Source organism: Ornithodoros turicata, chromosome 2, assembly GCF_037126465.1.
Source record: "Ornithodoros turicata isolate Travis chromosome 2, ASM3712646v1, whole genome shotgun sequence".
NCBI classification, from domain to species: domain Eukaryota; kingdom Metazoa; phylum Arthropoda; class Arachnida; order Ixodida; family Argasidae; genus Ornithodoros; species Ornithodoros turicata.
Window position 1 is genome coordinate 62,398,720 of NC_088202.1, and position 17,037 is coordinate 62,415,756.

General features: G+C 46.5%; 1 protein-coding gene across 1 annotated transcript in view; it reads right to left on the reverse strand.

Moving 5' to 3' along the window:
* LOC135383612 (phospholipase A2 hemilipin-like) overlaps positions 1-17,037 on the reverse strand; it is a 77,659-nt gene that overhangs the window by 16,301 nt on the left and 44,321 nt on the right. Inside the window, exons 4-5 of the mRNA XM_064613003.1 lie at positions 5,903-6,028; positions 4,936-5,111 (exon numbers count right to left, since the gene is read on the reverse strand). Coding sequence (XP_064469073.1) covers positions 4,936-5,111; positions 5,903-6,028 — 302 coding nt within the window. The remainder of the gene's footprint in view (positions 1-4,935; positions 5,112-5,902; positions 6,029-17,037) is intronic.

Below are 17,037 nucleotides of genomic sequence, written 5' to 3' on the forward strand. Positions count from 1 at the left end.
TCATGCCCTATTTCCCAGCCCCATTTCCCGAGTCCCATTTCGCTTAATGCAGTGGCTACCAAAGAGCTAGGGGCGTGGCGAAGCGGCCCACAAATTAAAACAGTTGCTCATTTTTGTCTCTATATTTATGAAATCAGCAGAACAAACAGGAACACTAAAACACGTGGAGTTAACGCTCCATATACGAATTCCCTCGCCTTATGAACGGTGACTATTGGGTGAAAATCCTTTCCCTTGTGTTCCACCTCGATTAATGAACCCTCGGTTTCCGAACAGTGAACTTTCGTGAACGATCCTGGAAGACCCCACGCTTCTTTACCTTGAGTTGAACCATGAACGAGGTACGTACTGTCGTCATGGGCCAACCACGGGTCAATACAGGTGTACAAAGCACAAACGTGGAACATCCCTTGTCCCACTGGCAAAGCGCAAAACAGAAAAAGTGATTCACTGATCCATCACAAAGTATCATCCATCATATTGCGACACGAGTGGGGCAAGCAGCTATCGCTTCCAGGCTGAACTTTGAACTTAACGCATATCGAGGGTGCATTATTGTAGTCGTACATCTTTGACAGGAGCGACGACTCAAGCGCAATACATAATGGCGTTCCCCAGGTCTCGGCCTTGGGACCTTTGTTTTTTATTTTGTTACATGAATGACTTTCCTAGTGGAATGTCTTCAAATTGCATTATGTATGCTGACGATACGGCGTTGTTTTTTACTGGCAAATGCATAGATACAATTCGAACCAACATTGACTCTATTATGCCATTGCTTCTCGAATGGTTAGAAAACAATGCCCTTGAGCTAAATATATCGAACACAAAATACATAGTATTTCGTTCGCATCGTAAAAGTGTTGACTTATGAAAATTTAATATTATGATCAAGGGCTCACCCATCAAACGCCTTAATACGAGGGGTGCTCAAGTCAAACCGGGACTTTCTGTCTCCTGAGTGTACAAATGGCTCGCGCTACTTCTTTTTCGTCATTTTCACACGCGACAGGCCTCCGCGTTCACCATGTGGTGGTCCGAAGTTTGTGCAAAACAGAAGACACGTGCTGGACAAGATGGCCGACAACGAGGTGAGCGCGCACATCGAACAGCGAATTGTCAAGAAGTTTCTCGTGAATGAAGGCGTAAAGTCATATGAAATTCACAGAAGACTTCAGGCTCAGTATGGCCACGATACACTTAGCCGCAGCAAAGCGTTTGAGTGGTGCAAACGGTTCCGATACGGCCGTACGTAAGTGGTAGCATCCGGGCTCGCCAGCTCCCAAGAAGTTCCGAAGCACCCCGTCTGCGGGTAAGGTCATGGCCACGGTTTTCTGGGACAAGGTTGGCGTTGTTCATGTTGATTTTCTGCCCAGTGGTACCACCATCAAGAGTGCATATTACTGTCAGGTTCTCAGGGATGTGCATAAGGCGCTGAAGCAAAAGTGGCCGGGCCTCATCACCAAAGGAGTCCTCCTCCTACAGGACAATGCACGCCCGCATACCGGGCATCTCACGACACGCACCTTACAGGAACTTGGCTGGGAGTTGCTGCCACATCCCCCTTACAGTCCAGACCTCGTCCCCAGCGATTTCCATCTCTCCGGGCCACTGAAGGCGTTCCTTGGGGGCCGCCACTTCAGCTGCGACGACGAGGTCAAGAATGCGGTCCGATCATAGCTGCTACGCGCCGGTAAGGATTTCTATGCTGCTGGCATCCAAGCCGTCGTGAACGCTGGGACAAGTGCATTAGTGCAGCTGGAGATTACGTCGAAAAATACAACTAATTTCTCGCCTGTAAGTTCTTTCTACTTACGCGAAAAATGAAAAGTCCCGGTTTGACTTGAACGCCCCTCGTAGTATTAAGTACCTGGGTGTTGTGCTAGACTTCCATCTTAACTGAAAGCCACATATTTCACAAGTATGTTCTAAGTTATGTCAAGCGTGTGGCACTTTGTACATGGTGAGCAAAATCTTCCCTCTGGCTGTCTTAAGAACTCTGTATTTCTCATTAGTCCAGGCACACATACAAAACTTACTTAAGACCCATTGAACTTCTTCAAAACCGTATAATTCGTACACTATTGAATGCACATCCTAGGCAATCATGTCTACCTTTGTATAAGACACTGCGCATTCTGCCATTTAACACATTGTGTTTTGAAAGGACTGTACTGACGATAAGGAAATGTATTATTACTGAAGGGCTAGTTCTAGGTCTTCATTTTTCCTCTGTAACTCGCACCAACCGCTCCGTGTTAGGACATCATCTCTTAGTGCAACATCAATCGAATGAGCATGGGAGGCGTACTTTACAATACCAAGGCGTAATTAAGTGGAATTCCTTACCACTATCTGTAATTTCATCTAGGAACTTTAAATTAGCATTACATAGGCACTTACTTCACAGTACTGGTCATCAATCAACATAGATAACATTGTTTAGGATTTTTTGTGACCTGCATATTTTTAGTGTAGCAGTTTTGTGGTTCAGTGTATACTGCTGTCATATATTTGTTTGACATGTTTCTACGGATCGCACTAGCTTCGGCTATGATCCGAATGACCATTCAGCCTTAATGTATCACTTTTTTTTGTTGTCACTGAGATAAAAAAAAATATTTACGTCGCACCTGAGCAACGCAGATTTCCAAACCATTTTTAAAGAAAAAATGTTTGCATGTTATTTTACGAGTGTGAGTTAAACCGCTCTGTATTGCTGCAGGGGTCACATGATGCGCGTTTTTTTTGCGGACGCCGACCACGAGACCTGGTGGTGGCGGGGGGGGGGGGGTGCCTTTAACAGCTGACGCTGTAACAATTAGCATAGCGAGGTGAACGTGTTCGTTGATAAGCGACAAATAAGAGGAAGAGAGGGACTTTTCTAACCCTGGGAGGCTGCTACCTAACCTGGCAGGTGGAGTTGGCACTCCGTTTTTCGAATGATTCTGGAAACATTTCAGATTTATCAGAGCTTGGAATGAAATTGGAATGCAACGGCGGAAGGTGTCTGAGGAATGGAATAGGAATAGCATTAGGCGTTCTTTGCAAGACGGAATTGGAATGGAATCGTATGGATGCCCCGGTTATATAGTTTTGATTTCAACCCACTGGTTTCTGTCCTCGCCCCCTATGCACACATACGCCGCACCTGCACACGGTCAAGAGCGAAATGATATTGTTGAATATTCGGCATGTATAACGGGGCTCCCTTTTCCCTTCATTTGGAAAATAATAATACAGGAAAGCTCTCCGCAGTCACCCAGAATTCCGTGCAGCTTCAGCAGGCGTAGAACGAGTATTTTCCACAGATTCGCATACTATGACAGCACAGCGAAGTTTGCTATCAGGCACCTCTTTCCAGCACCTGATGTTTTTACCAGGAACGCACGATATCCCTGATTAGCAAGAGTGCTCACATGTCAGAATTATATAAAAATATTCATCATCACAGATAGTAGTTTATTGATTTTGTTGTGATGTTAGGAACATCTCTGCACCGTGTCTTTGTGCTGTATCTGTGCTTGCTAATGCCAACCTCAACACAGGGCTAACCAGTACAGTTGCCGGCCCTGCTTTCGTTTCTTTTTCTTTCTTTTTATTGAGGCAATTAAAGAGATGGAACGGCGTTGCCGATCCACTCCAGGAGTTGGAATTCACCACACCATTCCATTCCGAGGAATTCAAAGGAACGGAATTATCACAAATTTCAAGTCCTCGGAATGAAATGGGTGACCCCATTCCGCAACCCTGCGATCAACCGTAGAACGATTTTCAGAAAAAACGATTGCAAGACGCTTCCCATACTTTGAATAAATCCTGAGACACCGTTTGAGTATTACTCAGAGACATTTTTGCACATAGCACAAAACGCAGTTGTCTGTGTTGAACTAAACATGTGTGTGTTTGTGTGATAGAGATTTTATGTCCTCGTAGCCTAGTTTCCCTCTCTTTATCTTAAACATCCCTCCATCCATTCCTCTATCAATCACCGAAACGTTTTATCCTATAATAGTCGACCCGTTCCATTTATAGTGATATTGTCTGCACCTTGATTAGCAAATGTAAAGGTCCTTGTTTAGGACTTGGCAAGACTACGTAGTGCTGCATTAGTCACTAACGGTGTAGGTAGGGTAAACATCGCCCACATTCTCGTACTCCCGTTCTACCTAATAGCAGTCACCCATGTAATATTTCTCTTCGATAGCTTGGACTAGGTGAAATAAGACGTAACCCATGCAAGTACGTAGGCGGTGATCACTAGAACCCAATGTGTACATTTTGGCGTCAATAAAACCCCATGCAGCCTGGAGTACCTCAGAGCGCTGCATCCATGCAGCCCCACACTACTGCACACAAAATAAGCTTGTTGAGAGTTGCCGCGATTCGTTCGAAAGAGAAGGAAACAACAAATGATGAAACTGTCCTGCCATCCTGAAGCCAGGTATCGTTAACCAGACGTAAGTAACAATGGGGAAATTTATTATTTTTCGGCATTCTGCAAAACGCGTTTTATCAATGGGGTAGCGTTATACGAACATTTTGGGTTCTGACCTTAGGGCACGAGCACTTCTTCCTTCATTTCCCTCATTCTCTCTCCACAACTATACAGCAGCCTTGTGTAGGTCTTGCTTTAGTAACCATCAAAAATGTTGTAAAGCACCGTGAATGAAGAATGTCGTACGGGAGTATTTACTGTGTTGATTAACATATCATTCCACGGCACGAACATTTATTCGACGAAATATCCAAGTTCGCTAATTACACGAAATAATTGAATAAATTACTAATCAGATTAGCCTTGCCGCTGCCTCATGTCGCTCATGAGCATGCACAAAACGCGTTTCAGGCTTTTTTGAATGAATGTGTTTTATTTTTATACGCGTGTACCTTTACACGCGTGTCAACTGCACAGTGGGAAAATCAGTGACGTACCTGGGAAAATAAAGAGACTTTTAAACACTCCATTGATATAAGTCAGGATCGACTGGAACATCGTCTTTGATTCAGTCCTGTTATAACACAGATCGACGAAGTAATCCATATGTTGTTCTTCTACGTTTGTAACCACGGCGCTTGGAATGAGCATCAGCGCCGCTTGGATTAAACGTCTGAAAAGAAATGTGTGGAATTGTCTTTTGTGAGCCTAGCCCTGAAATAAACAATTTTACAATGCGTCCGCAAGTGTTCTACCCGCCGTCTGGGTTATGTAACTCACTATCGCTTCTTCGCATTTCGCTAAAGTAGCGTTGTGCCCTGGTGCCAGGGACCGTTCATTGACCCCTATCGCGTACAGTACGACCTTAAAACTAAGTGGTGACGGTGGTAGCGAGGATGGTAGTTTCCGTTGTTGGCCTCGCTCATCTGGTCAGCATCACGACTGTAGCCGATCGTAGCCATTCTTTATTCGGTATGATGCGGCATGCTCTCTTGATTTTTCTGATGGTGGTATTCATACGTACTTTCTGGGACACCACATGTTAATAGGTTTGTATAGGTTGAGCTTGACCTCACGCAGATATCTCTCATGCGTGCATAATCCATGTGATATACCGATAACCAAGGAAAACTCTCTTAGCCAACCATTATTCAAACTATAATTCTCTGACGTGATTTCTAGCGGATGGGGGTCGTTGGCCTCTTTTATGAATGCTGTATTTATTGTAATGGTCTGAAGAAAACGGACGTCCTGCTCGCCTCTTAAGTCAGAACTGATAACTGTGACTGTCTTTGGCCTCTCGCGCATTATGTGGGAAGTCGCTAGTTCTGGACTGTAAGGTGGTGTAGCCTACCAACAAAGCCATCCTCCATGAAATGCCTGTTCCGCTGCCCACTAAATAGATATCTTTGCATATAAGCTACGTCACAAGTGGCTAGAGCGGTCAATAATAATAATGGCCACCTATCTCCCAGAATATTGCAGTCCAGCGCTGTGTCGTTCTTGTCTTGAAAGATTTCTACGAGCCGGTGCCCCTTCTCTGAGGTGCTCACATCTGTCACTATACGATGCCGAACGCCAGGTGTTGCTCTGCAAGACAGAAATCATATTGAATGCAGCACACCCACGTATGCCCGCTACAGGTTACGGCAGTTTTGTAATAAACCTAATTTGTAGCTAGTGGGTATGTGGAACCATGCACGACCAAAGTCACCCATGGCTAGCCTATGTGAAAACGGTCTTGATATCTCTTACGTCCGGTGCTTTCTTTTACAGTCACTGTAGTGGCACTGTTCGCAGCAAGCTCAGTGCATGGCGCCCGCAATTCGGCAGGAGACTGAAGCATAGAAGTGGCGCTGTGAGCTTGATAATGTGACTATCCAACAATATGTATGAGGCTCGCTTCTTGACAGCGAGCAGATAGAGACAGGCCCCCAAAGGACCCCACAAGGCCCGTCGTTTGACATAACAACACTGCGCATGCCACCAATGACGATGAGTTACGATATGACGCCTACCGATCGGCCCATCTGGAAGGCGTCTCTCAGTTTGGCTCGCCTTCCGGTCGGTCCTGGGGACCACCGAGTTCCACAGCTTTTCATGCCGTACGCCCGTTATTCCGTATTTCAAAACAACTAAGATGGATCCTGGCGAAAATACACGTTCATTTGATATATCGTGTTGACACACCGCGTGTTCACTGCACCAAATCAAGTTGAATTTGCAAAAAACGCACCGCACAGTCAACTCCTATAGATTCCCAACAACAAGAAGAAAACCTTTATTACAAGGTGATGACTGCGGAGTTCCATCGCCAGGGGCGATACTCTACCCCATTGCTGGTGGGTGATGCGGTGAATGAAATAATGAGCCCCTTCACAATAAGGATCGAAGTCCTATGGTATCCAGAGTCCAGACAGGTGAAGAGAGCTTTGAGGGCAGAGTGTTGGTAGGCTGGATGTGGCCAGGGACCAAGCAATTTTGTGAGAGAGAGGGGGCGAGAGTCCAACTCGTTCAGGGATCGGAGAGTACGGCTCGGGAAGGTTGGTATTGTGGGCAATTGAGAAGAATGTGCTCTAGATCTTCTACAGAACCGCAGCGACTGCAGTGGGGAGAGTCAACTTGCCTCAAGCGGTAACGCCACTGTGCTATGAAAGCCACATCGAGGCGCGTTCGGTGAATTAATGCGGCATCTTGACCAGCGATATGTCGAGGCATGCGGAAACCGAGCGCTGGATCAACTCTGCTCAGCATGGCTGGGGGGGGGGGGGAGCGGAATGTCAGCGGTCCATTGGAGGGTAGCCAAAGGAGTCACGAGGCGTCGAAGTACGGACCGAAGATCTCCTCTCAGCAGCGGAGTACGCTTCCGTCTCCGAGACGAGAAAGCTGCTTCTGCGGCGCTCTCGGCCTGTTCATTGCCTTCGACACTGCAATGGGCTGGAACCCATTTGAGAACCAGCCTGTGCCTTCCTTCGTAGGCAAGTTTGTAAGACATTGACACATCCATAACCAACGGTGCGGATGAGCCTCGGATGTCAGAATTTTCAATTGCTTGCAGCGCAGACGTTGAGTCAGTGAATACGACCCAATCCCGTGGGGTAAAGTGAACTATGTGCTGCAGAAAGAAAAATATGGAATAGAATTCCGCAGCTGTGAAGGAGGTTTGATGCGAAATGCGACGTCCTTGCACTACGCCTTCGGATAGGATGACGAATGCCGACGCGGACTTGCCATTTCGAGATGCGCCATCGGTGTATGCTGCGGCTGAGGTAGAAAACTTCGCGTCTACCAGATCATAAAAATGGGCTCGAAGGACTTGATGGGGAACCTGATCTCTGCGGTCGTGGGGACCCGGAAGACGTGCGAAGGTGGGTGGCACAGGCTGAGGCCAGGGGGCGTTCGGCGGTGTGACATCCTTAGCTATGAAGCCAGCGAGGGCCTGGTGTGTCTTCTGCCCTACGCGATGGAAATAACTTTCAGGACGGTATCGAATTTTTCTGAGGTGTCGGTTACAGGGAAGGTGCGCACGCAAACGTAGGAAGTGTCGAGCCGTTTCACGCTCACGAAGTACCTCCACCGGGAGTTCATCAGCTTCAGCAAGGACTTGCAGTGTTTCAGCCATTCTTGGAAATCCAAGGCAGCGACGAAGGCTTCGGGAGAACAGTGTCCGAAGGGTATTTAACGACGCTGTAGAAACCCTGTACAAGATTGGAAGGCTGTAAAGCACAGTCGCCCTCACCAAAGCCGCGTGAATGGTTAGAAGAGACCGTTGATCACAGCCCCATACTAAGCCAGAAAATGTTGAATTGCAGGAAGCCATCGCTGCACTTTGGTTTCTAGGTGCTGAATGTGGAGAGCTCAGCGCAGGTTCGATTCCAGGATCACACCAAGGAAGTGTTGGGAAAGAGGGAACACAGAGAGGGAAATTTCTCATAGCCTTGCGGGTGAAAGGGAGCTCGACGCACTTTTCGGGCGGAAGGTCAATTCCAAGTCGCATGAGATACAGATGGACATTTAAGGTAGCTGCAAACGGCGCTGAATGGCTGGTAGTGACTTGCCTACTGTCCAAAGAGCAACGTCATCGGCATCTACAGAGAATGCTACTTTGCGAGGAATTATCGATTTTAGACGTACGATTACCACATTGAAGAGTGTAGGACTTAGAATGCTTTCTTGGGGTACGCCTTGATGAATAGGGTGCTTAGGGCTTTCGTCGTGAGATGTGCGGACAGCGACAGTTCGGTCGGTAAGGAAATCGTGGAGTCAGCTGCAGAGTCGACCAGATACTAAAAAAAAAACCGCAAGATGGGGAGCACACAAATGTGTGAGACGGTATCATACGCGCGCTTGATGTCCAGGAAAACCGAGAAAACTATCCGTCGATGAGCACGAGCATGTTGGACTCTACACTCTCGGGAAAAAAATCGGATAGTAAGAGTAAAAAAAAAACGATGCGTTTTTTTTACCCTTATCCCATACGTTAGCGCAGTACGGATAGATGCCGTGATGGATATTACAGGTCAAAAATCAAACCCTTTTTTTACACTTATTTTAGGACTCAGTGTTTGACTGTTACTCCATCCGTCGTGACGTTACCCTGATACTTACGCTTATTTATCCCCCATATGCCTCATAGTAAGAGTAAAAACGAAGGACGCTGTGAATGTCAAAAGGGCTTCTTGACTGTCGTCTTACGTGTCTGTTGGATTGTTGGATAAGCAACTGTCGGGAATGCTTATATGAGGGGGGGGACGGCAATGCCACATGGCACAAAACGGTTTCCCGTTTGCTGCTGTAGCTTGTTGCTGATCTAAAAGACGTGGGAGTTGGCTGTCAAGTACGCCACAATAGCTAGAAATACTGCACTGCAAAATCGTGTGACACTGACAAACGCATCCATCACGTGAATAACAGATATAAAGGGCACGTTGTTGCGCAAAGCAAGCAATATAAAAGAGTTCTTGCGACGGTCAAAACAAAAATAAGAAGCACGATAGCATCACATGAACCGGATTCACCCTCTCACCATATAGCCCACGTACGCCGCTATCTCATTTAAACTAGAACATCTGGATACATGGGAGAACTTCCCACAGGGTTAGTAGCACACATCTAAACCGTAATACAAGAAAAATTCACCAAATGATTCCAATTTATTGGAGGAAAGACCCCACAATAATATATGCATGTGTTTAAAGCATACTGCACCCATAGCCCGGAAATGATGAGGCATAAGGTGCACGTGACCTAGCTTCAAAAAAGGGAACAGCATATTAGCCATAAACCAACAGATTACAATAATTGCAATATTTTAGACTAACACGATATGACGTTTGTGCATGTTCACAACACTTCAGCACAACGAAATATAAATTGTAGACTAGCTATATGACCTAGTAATTCAGTAGCTATATGAGTATATGAGCTATGTTTACGTTTATAGTGTAAAAACATAAAATGAGCGTTATATCACAGGATGAGACATCGAGGTACACAGAGTAGTGAGACATATACAAAAAAAAATCTATAGCAGACCGGTCATAAGCTAATTATTTATAACAACTGCTGTATAGTTCAGTGTATTCAGACGCAGCGTTTATCGGGCAACTCATCATTATTCATGAAGTAGTCAGAACTTCCAAGTCATCTTTACAGGTGGGTTGTACTGGCTATATATGCGTGACGGAGTAGAGTCCTGTGTACTTCTTTCAACAATGTGACGCACAGTGGAAATTTCGGGAGTACGTTCTAATGCAGCTGAGGGTGCATGCGGGGTATGGTGTAGTGCAGCATCACTACGAAGAGCGTGTCCTGTTCCGGGGGATGCTGGAAATAGACGTTTATTGTCAAAAGCGCAAAACATGTGCTTGCTGGTATTGTCAAATGGCTGCGCATGTCTGTTGATGTGATACTGTTCGAAGTATTTGAATGAGAAAGCTAATTGCTGGTCAACCGACATCGACGAGACGTGGAGACGCTGCGACCCTGCTTGCACTGCCGACCTGACTGACTGCCCGCGAGCGAGTGAGCTGTCAGTTATTTCGAAATTTTGTCAACCAATCCCGACGCACGCAACCACCTTCGGCCAATGGGTATCCGTCATGATGCCTCACGCAGTAATACCACGTGACTATGACGTGGGACTATTTTTCTACTGCCGCGAATGCGGGGAGCTATGGAGGCAAGGCCAGCCCACCACAGCTCTCGCAAAATCTGTAGCAAAATGCGTGTTACTGCGCACGGAGCAATCCGTGCCTCTCTATTGGTCGGACGCCACAAGCGTGTCCGGATTGGTTGACGGAATTTGTAAACAGCACTTCGCGCTTCCCCGCCTGCGTGCAGCGTACTCCCTCGGCGGTTTGCGGTTTCATTTGAAATTTGAACGGTGGACGCCGGGTCGGCGGTGTCTTTCGTTGGCAGGCAAGTGCTTTCGCCGTCTTATCCGTGTATTAAGGTGTCTTTGATCGTGCTGTACTGTTTCTAGACACAAGCATCGGTCTACGAACAGCCAATCGGATTTCAAAAAGAAGTGTTGTGAATTCTGGCTCGATGAACATGTTCGAGCGCCGTCAGATCTGCATAGCGTTGACAGAAAATAGGATTCACAAAGCAGCATTTTATGTTTGAGGCAGGCAAGGACATGATGATCAAGAGATTGTGCGCAAGTATGTGACAGTTGTTCGTTGCTGGGAATACGCTGTGTCGATCTGCGTGTTTTGCAAGTTTGAACTTTGTTCCAGTGTTCTAGAAAGTGCTACGCAGTGGACTCTGTAGGTTCAGTTCATGTATACGCGTCAACCTGCCTATTGTGTCAGTATAATGACTCAGATAAATTTCTGTTCATTACGACACTTTCACAGTTCTTTGGGAATCACGGAATAACTTTACGGCGTGCATAAAAGCTAGTAGACTTACAGGTCAGGGGTAGCCAGTACAGGCCAGTATGGAAAGCAGAAGTCAACAATAGCCAGAATCGGTCGGACTGCGAGCCGGACCGAAAGTTTACTGATTGGAGGATTGAGGGAGCAATCGCTGCATTCTCATTGGTCGAGTGCCCAGTGTTGTGTGAATTTACCTATACTATGGGCTCGGGGAGTTGGTGAGAGCTGGCCTGGCCGCCCCACGTCAGTTGAGGCATGACTGTCGAGGGAAGCGGATGCTCTGTTGCTGTGGAGGAAAGATGAGTGGTTTGCCGTAGCAGTTACACCTTTTCCCCGATGTTTCTGGTCCCCTATTGGAAATTCCTACTTGACTCCATATGGTATTATGACACCAGGTCCTACATGATGAAGGAACCTACATACAAATAGGATCCTGTTTAATTGTGGGTCCTACATGCAAATGCGATCCTACATATAAACAGGATCCTATTTGGTTGTGGGACCTACATGCAAATGCGATCCTACATATAAACAGGATCCTATTTCATTGTGGGACCTACGTGGGGTCCTACATGCAAATAGGTACAAGCCTCTCGTGGTGATCCTGTATAATTTGTGCACCCTATTGTGCTGTGTATATTAGGAAATAACAAATCATGCAGCTTCTATTTTTTTTTTATTGATATCGTTCATCATCCCTCTGACATGTCTGTTGAACAATCACACTCTTGCCTGATGTACAGCGTCTTCAACACCTTTACAGATAATGCTAGAGGATAGCTCTAAGATATATTTCTTGTAGGCATCTGAAACAATAAAGTGAGTTAGGAAGCTAGATTTAACAAGGGATAATACATTATGTGTCACATAAAATATGCCAAACTCGTGCACAGGTTAACCAGACTTCCCACATATGCTGTTACTTGAGGTCCAAAGACAATGGTTTTTTTTTGTTAGCAGCAAGATCAATTAACTATGACAACTGGGGCTACAGCAAGGGTGTCAGTAAGGCATTACCTGAACAGGTTGAAAACAATGCACGTTGAGTTATAATGTCCGCAATTATTTACATTCTGTACATATTCCTTCCACACTCGGGGAAAATATGCATGACCCAAGTTATTATGAATTAATAACCAAAAAAGGAAGATCTGTATCTTTAGAGCACCGGTACCCTGTAGCAGGGCCGCTGAAGCATCACACATGATATCAACCTGATGTTAAGTGATGATACAGGTTAACCAACAGGGTAAGAGCACAAGATTACAGATGGAGGATAAGGAAATAGGTAACAATAGGGTAATAATCGCATGGAGCGGATAAAGTTATAGGAACCCACACGCTAGGAAGAATACAAAGCAAAAGGTGCACGAAACATGGCATTACATGCACACAACTAACCTTCAATTCACGAAATCCAACAGCTTTCGGTCTTCCAAGGTACCCACACAGAAACAGGTCCAGATACCAAGTAAGGCATGAAATACAGTCACTGCACTGCGGGGCACCAAAACCACCAAAACTACGACGAAAGACGCTTCCCGAACGAGAGCTCTCTGGACATGCGTCCGAACGCTTCTAAGATTTCCCTTCCAAATGAGCTGGAGGAATTCCAAGCTCCGATGGCGCCACCTGGCTGTAACGGCTGTCCACCATGCTCTCCTCGCGCTAGATCCAGAAAGCAGAAAGTCGCGCGTACGGGTGATCAGTGCCATTGGAAAGAGGACGTTTTTCCCGTCAAAATAAGTCTTCAATCACATTTCTACGCCAACAAACAACCGACATCGAAAAAAATGCCCCCAGCCCCATGTATAACGAGCCGCTTTTGCCATGTTGTTCTCACTCGAGAATGGAGAGAGATAAAAAGATCCCGCAAGTTTCTAGCCGTTCGGTGTTCGGTGTGCACGAATCCGTTAATAGGTGATTCAGATCTCCCACAGGGTTCAAACCTAAAAACAGGGCCGAAGGTTGCTGAAGGAGAGCCAGCCTTAGGAATTTCGGGAATAACGCCATAACCTGTAGTAAATAGACGTAAGGTGCGAATTGAAAAGTTGTAGAGCAAAGAACGAAGAACACGTATCCAAAATTTCCAGTAAATTGGACGTTAGGTAAGCCAGATTACGGCACTAAAGGAACGGCACCCACGGAAGCGTCTCCGAGCGGCGTCAGCCAGACTTGCTGGCGCCAGTGCCATGACCTTCCAACTCCAAAGCCCATATCTGGGGAACGGAGAGTCGCGCGCTTACGGGATTAAAGCGGTTGGAAAGAGCACGTCAAGAGCTTCAAAACTATGTCAAACACGACTCTGTAGGTGCGATGGAAACGGTGTTAGGAAAAAAACAGCCGGCAGTCCCATGTATTGGGAGGAGTGTAAACATGGAAACCGGTAGCTCGAGAACCAGAAGACTTTGACAGCTGTAGTAAATTTTGCCACGTTCACCGAGTTGAGACGAGTACACTCTAGAAAGATGAAAACTGTCCATCGCGGGCTTCCGTCCGAAAAAGGGCATCAAAGCTCAGAAAAACAGAGTTACGAACGCGTCTCTGCCCACAACCCCCGAACCGCTAAAGACCGACCCATGGTTCCATTTGACCGATCGTAGAGCGACTCAAGTCCTACTAGGACGGAAATTCTGGCGTCGACATGACCAGCGGGGCGGATGTTACGGAGCTCCGAATGTATCGGAAGTGCAGACGGAGGCCTGGAATTTTCAAGTATCTCGACTACTCTTAGGATTCCTGCGAGCCGTGAGCGTGCACGTGAAGGCGAAGGATTGGGGAATCCGTCACAACAAACCGCGTCCTGATAGAACCGGTTTAGTCCTAGAAATTAGACCGAGAACCCCATCGACACCGCAATGTCGCTCAATGGGGTTCAACCGCCACCTCGACCTGTTGCGCACTGCTGTCGAAGTTTGTGCTTAAATAGCACTCAAATGAATGCACGCATCATTGTATGCTTGATGGTTCGTCGACTAGTAATGGACATACTCTATGCATGTTCCATAAATGAATGCAACCAGTCCATTCAGTTGTTTTCAACCTAAAAAAATATACTCATTTGCAGTGGTTCTAATCGAATTCGCACTTGATAACCTGCCGTATGTGTGCGCGTTGGCAAACATGATTGAATATGACTAGTTCGTTCTGGGCCCCAGTTTTGAAGCAGATATATATATATATATATATGCAATCAAATAATGTTTGTTGCTGTGTTAATATATCACTTCCATATCTCAAAATAATTCCCCACATCCTCACCACATGAAACCAAACAGGTCACGTAAGATATCCCATAGCTCCTTTTTGATGCCTTGTAGGATCCTACAAGTCTGCTACGTAGCCGGATATAGGCAATGTAGTGTCCTACAACTCTCCTATATTGCCGAATATGGGACAAGTAGGACACCACAACTCTCCTACATAGCCTAATATGAGACATGTAGGATCCTATGACTCACCTATATGTGAATGAATATAGGACATGTAGGATCCCACAACTTTCCCACATGATACAAAATAGGACATAAAGGATCCTACATCAATTTGTATAGGATAAATAGGATCGCATACAACCTATTTGGCTTTTTTTCAACAGGGTCTTGACGTATTTTTACCTAGCTCTGCGCTCATCTTAAGCCTTTTCACATGAGTGGACTTGTTTAGCAGTGACTTCTTTGCCATCGTCTTCATTGAATTGCATAGCGTTGTGCGTCTTAAGCCTCTTCCCGTGCTGTCGCATGTTTAGCGGTGTTCATTTTTACCCTTCGGCTAGCATTTAGCGGTTGTCATCTTGTGTTAGCTGTTGGATTTCGTAGCCTTGCGCGTTGACGCTGGGTAGTTTCATTTTAAATCGAACAACGTGTGAAAGTCGTATTTTTGAATTCGCCCGGAAAAAATATATGTTAGAGGACAGCTCAAACGACGCAAATCGCGCCACGTGCGACGTTCGTGCGTGTAGCAGGTCCCCCAAGGTCGCCATTTTCCCATGTATTTGTTCCTATCCCGATGCGTGCAATGCCGGAGGCCGCCCTTAGATACCCCATTGTTACCAGACGTTGGCTTGCGTTTGATTGTAGCGCGCTAAAGATCCAGTTGAAGCACAATCCAAGCCAGGCCAAGTCACCGAAGGAGAAACGGACGACTGCGCCCAGGTCCCCCAAACTCACCTCGGAAAAGCGTGCAACGAAGAAGGCCGCCACTAGATACCCCACTGTTGCCGTTCCGGATCACTTCAGCGCGCTAAGTTTAGCGGCAAAATGTTTTTGTTGTTTCTGCGAACGAATCTAGTCTTTATACGTCCAAATAAAACGCGTATAACAACCTTCTCTGTCGTGTTTCACTTTTTGGTCCCGTTTTTAAACGTGTTGAGCGATCGGAAGGATCTAGTGCACGGCTGCGTGCATCACATAGCGTACCTGTCGTACCAGGCGCCGCAGGCGCTGCAGCCGTCTATTTCTCCTTCGGTGACTTGGCCTGGCTTGGATTGTGCTTCAACTGGATCTTTAGCGCGCTACAATCCACGCAAGCCAACGTCTGGTAACAATGGGGTATCTAAGGGCGGCCTCCGCCATTGCACGCATCGGGATAGGAACAAATACATGGGAAAATGGCGACCTTGGGGGACCTGACTGCGCCTGAGGCGCCTGGTACGACAGTTACGCTATGTGATGCCCGCAGCCGTGCACTAGATCCTTCCGATCGCTCAACACGTTTAAAAACGGGACCAAAAAGCGAAACACGACACAGAAAGTTGTTATACGCGTTTTATTTGGACATATAAAGACTAGATTCATTCGCAGAAACAACAAAAACATTTTGCCGCTAAACTTAGCGCGCTGAAGTGATCCGGAACGGCAACAGTGGGGTATCTAGTGGCGGCCTTCTTCGTTGCACGCTTTTCCGAGGTGAGTTTGGGGGACCTGGCGTGTAGTAGTTTCCGCGTAGGAGAGGGGGAAAGTCTGATGCTGCTTGAGCACGCTTTCTTCTGGACCGACTTTGACGGGATCTAGCACCGCTAATTTTATGTCTACGAACTGGAGGTTTTTGTGATTATAGGCTGCACCATAGACACTGTCGACAGCCACCCACAGAACTCTGAGAGCCACAGATTTTCTGTTAAAAAATGCCAAACTTGGCGTAAACGTTCAAAAAGGCCAAACTTTGCTACCGATTTGCTTCATGACGGAACCCCTGAGAACATCGAGCTTAGTGCCATTCGATAGGACATTGAAAGAGCTTTCGTGTTGTATAAAGCTCATTTTTCTCAGCCAGTTGTTTCTGTGTTATTAGCTTGAGAATCACACATCGTAGGCGAAAATTGCCAATGTTGCATATCAGTTTTCTCAAAAATGCCATCTTCGATTTCCTTGATTATTTTTCAAAAGGTGGCGTCATGTCTCTACTTTAGACGCCAAGTGAGACAATCTTTTATTTTTGCCTGAGAGGCGCGCAGCGATTTTTTTTGTCAAGCAAGGTGCACGAGGCTGCGGCATTGCGCGCCCCACCCACGAGCACGCGACCTTCAACCTCTTCTTTGCTACAAGTGTCCCGCTGACGGAGAAATCAATGACCACACTGCGTGAGCTTGTTGTAGTGTCCCCAGAGCATCACTTTACGTTTACCCAATGGCCTGCCAGTTCCGTCAGGCTCATTCAAACCGTGGGACAGTACATGAGCTGCCTGTGCGCCCTTGACGGGAAGCCCCAGTTCGACGAA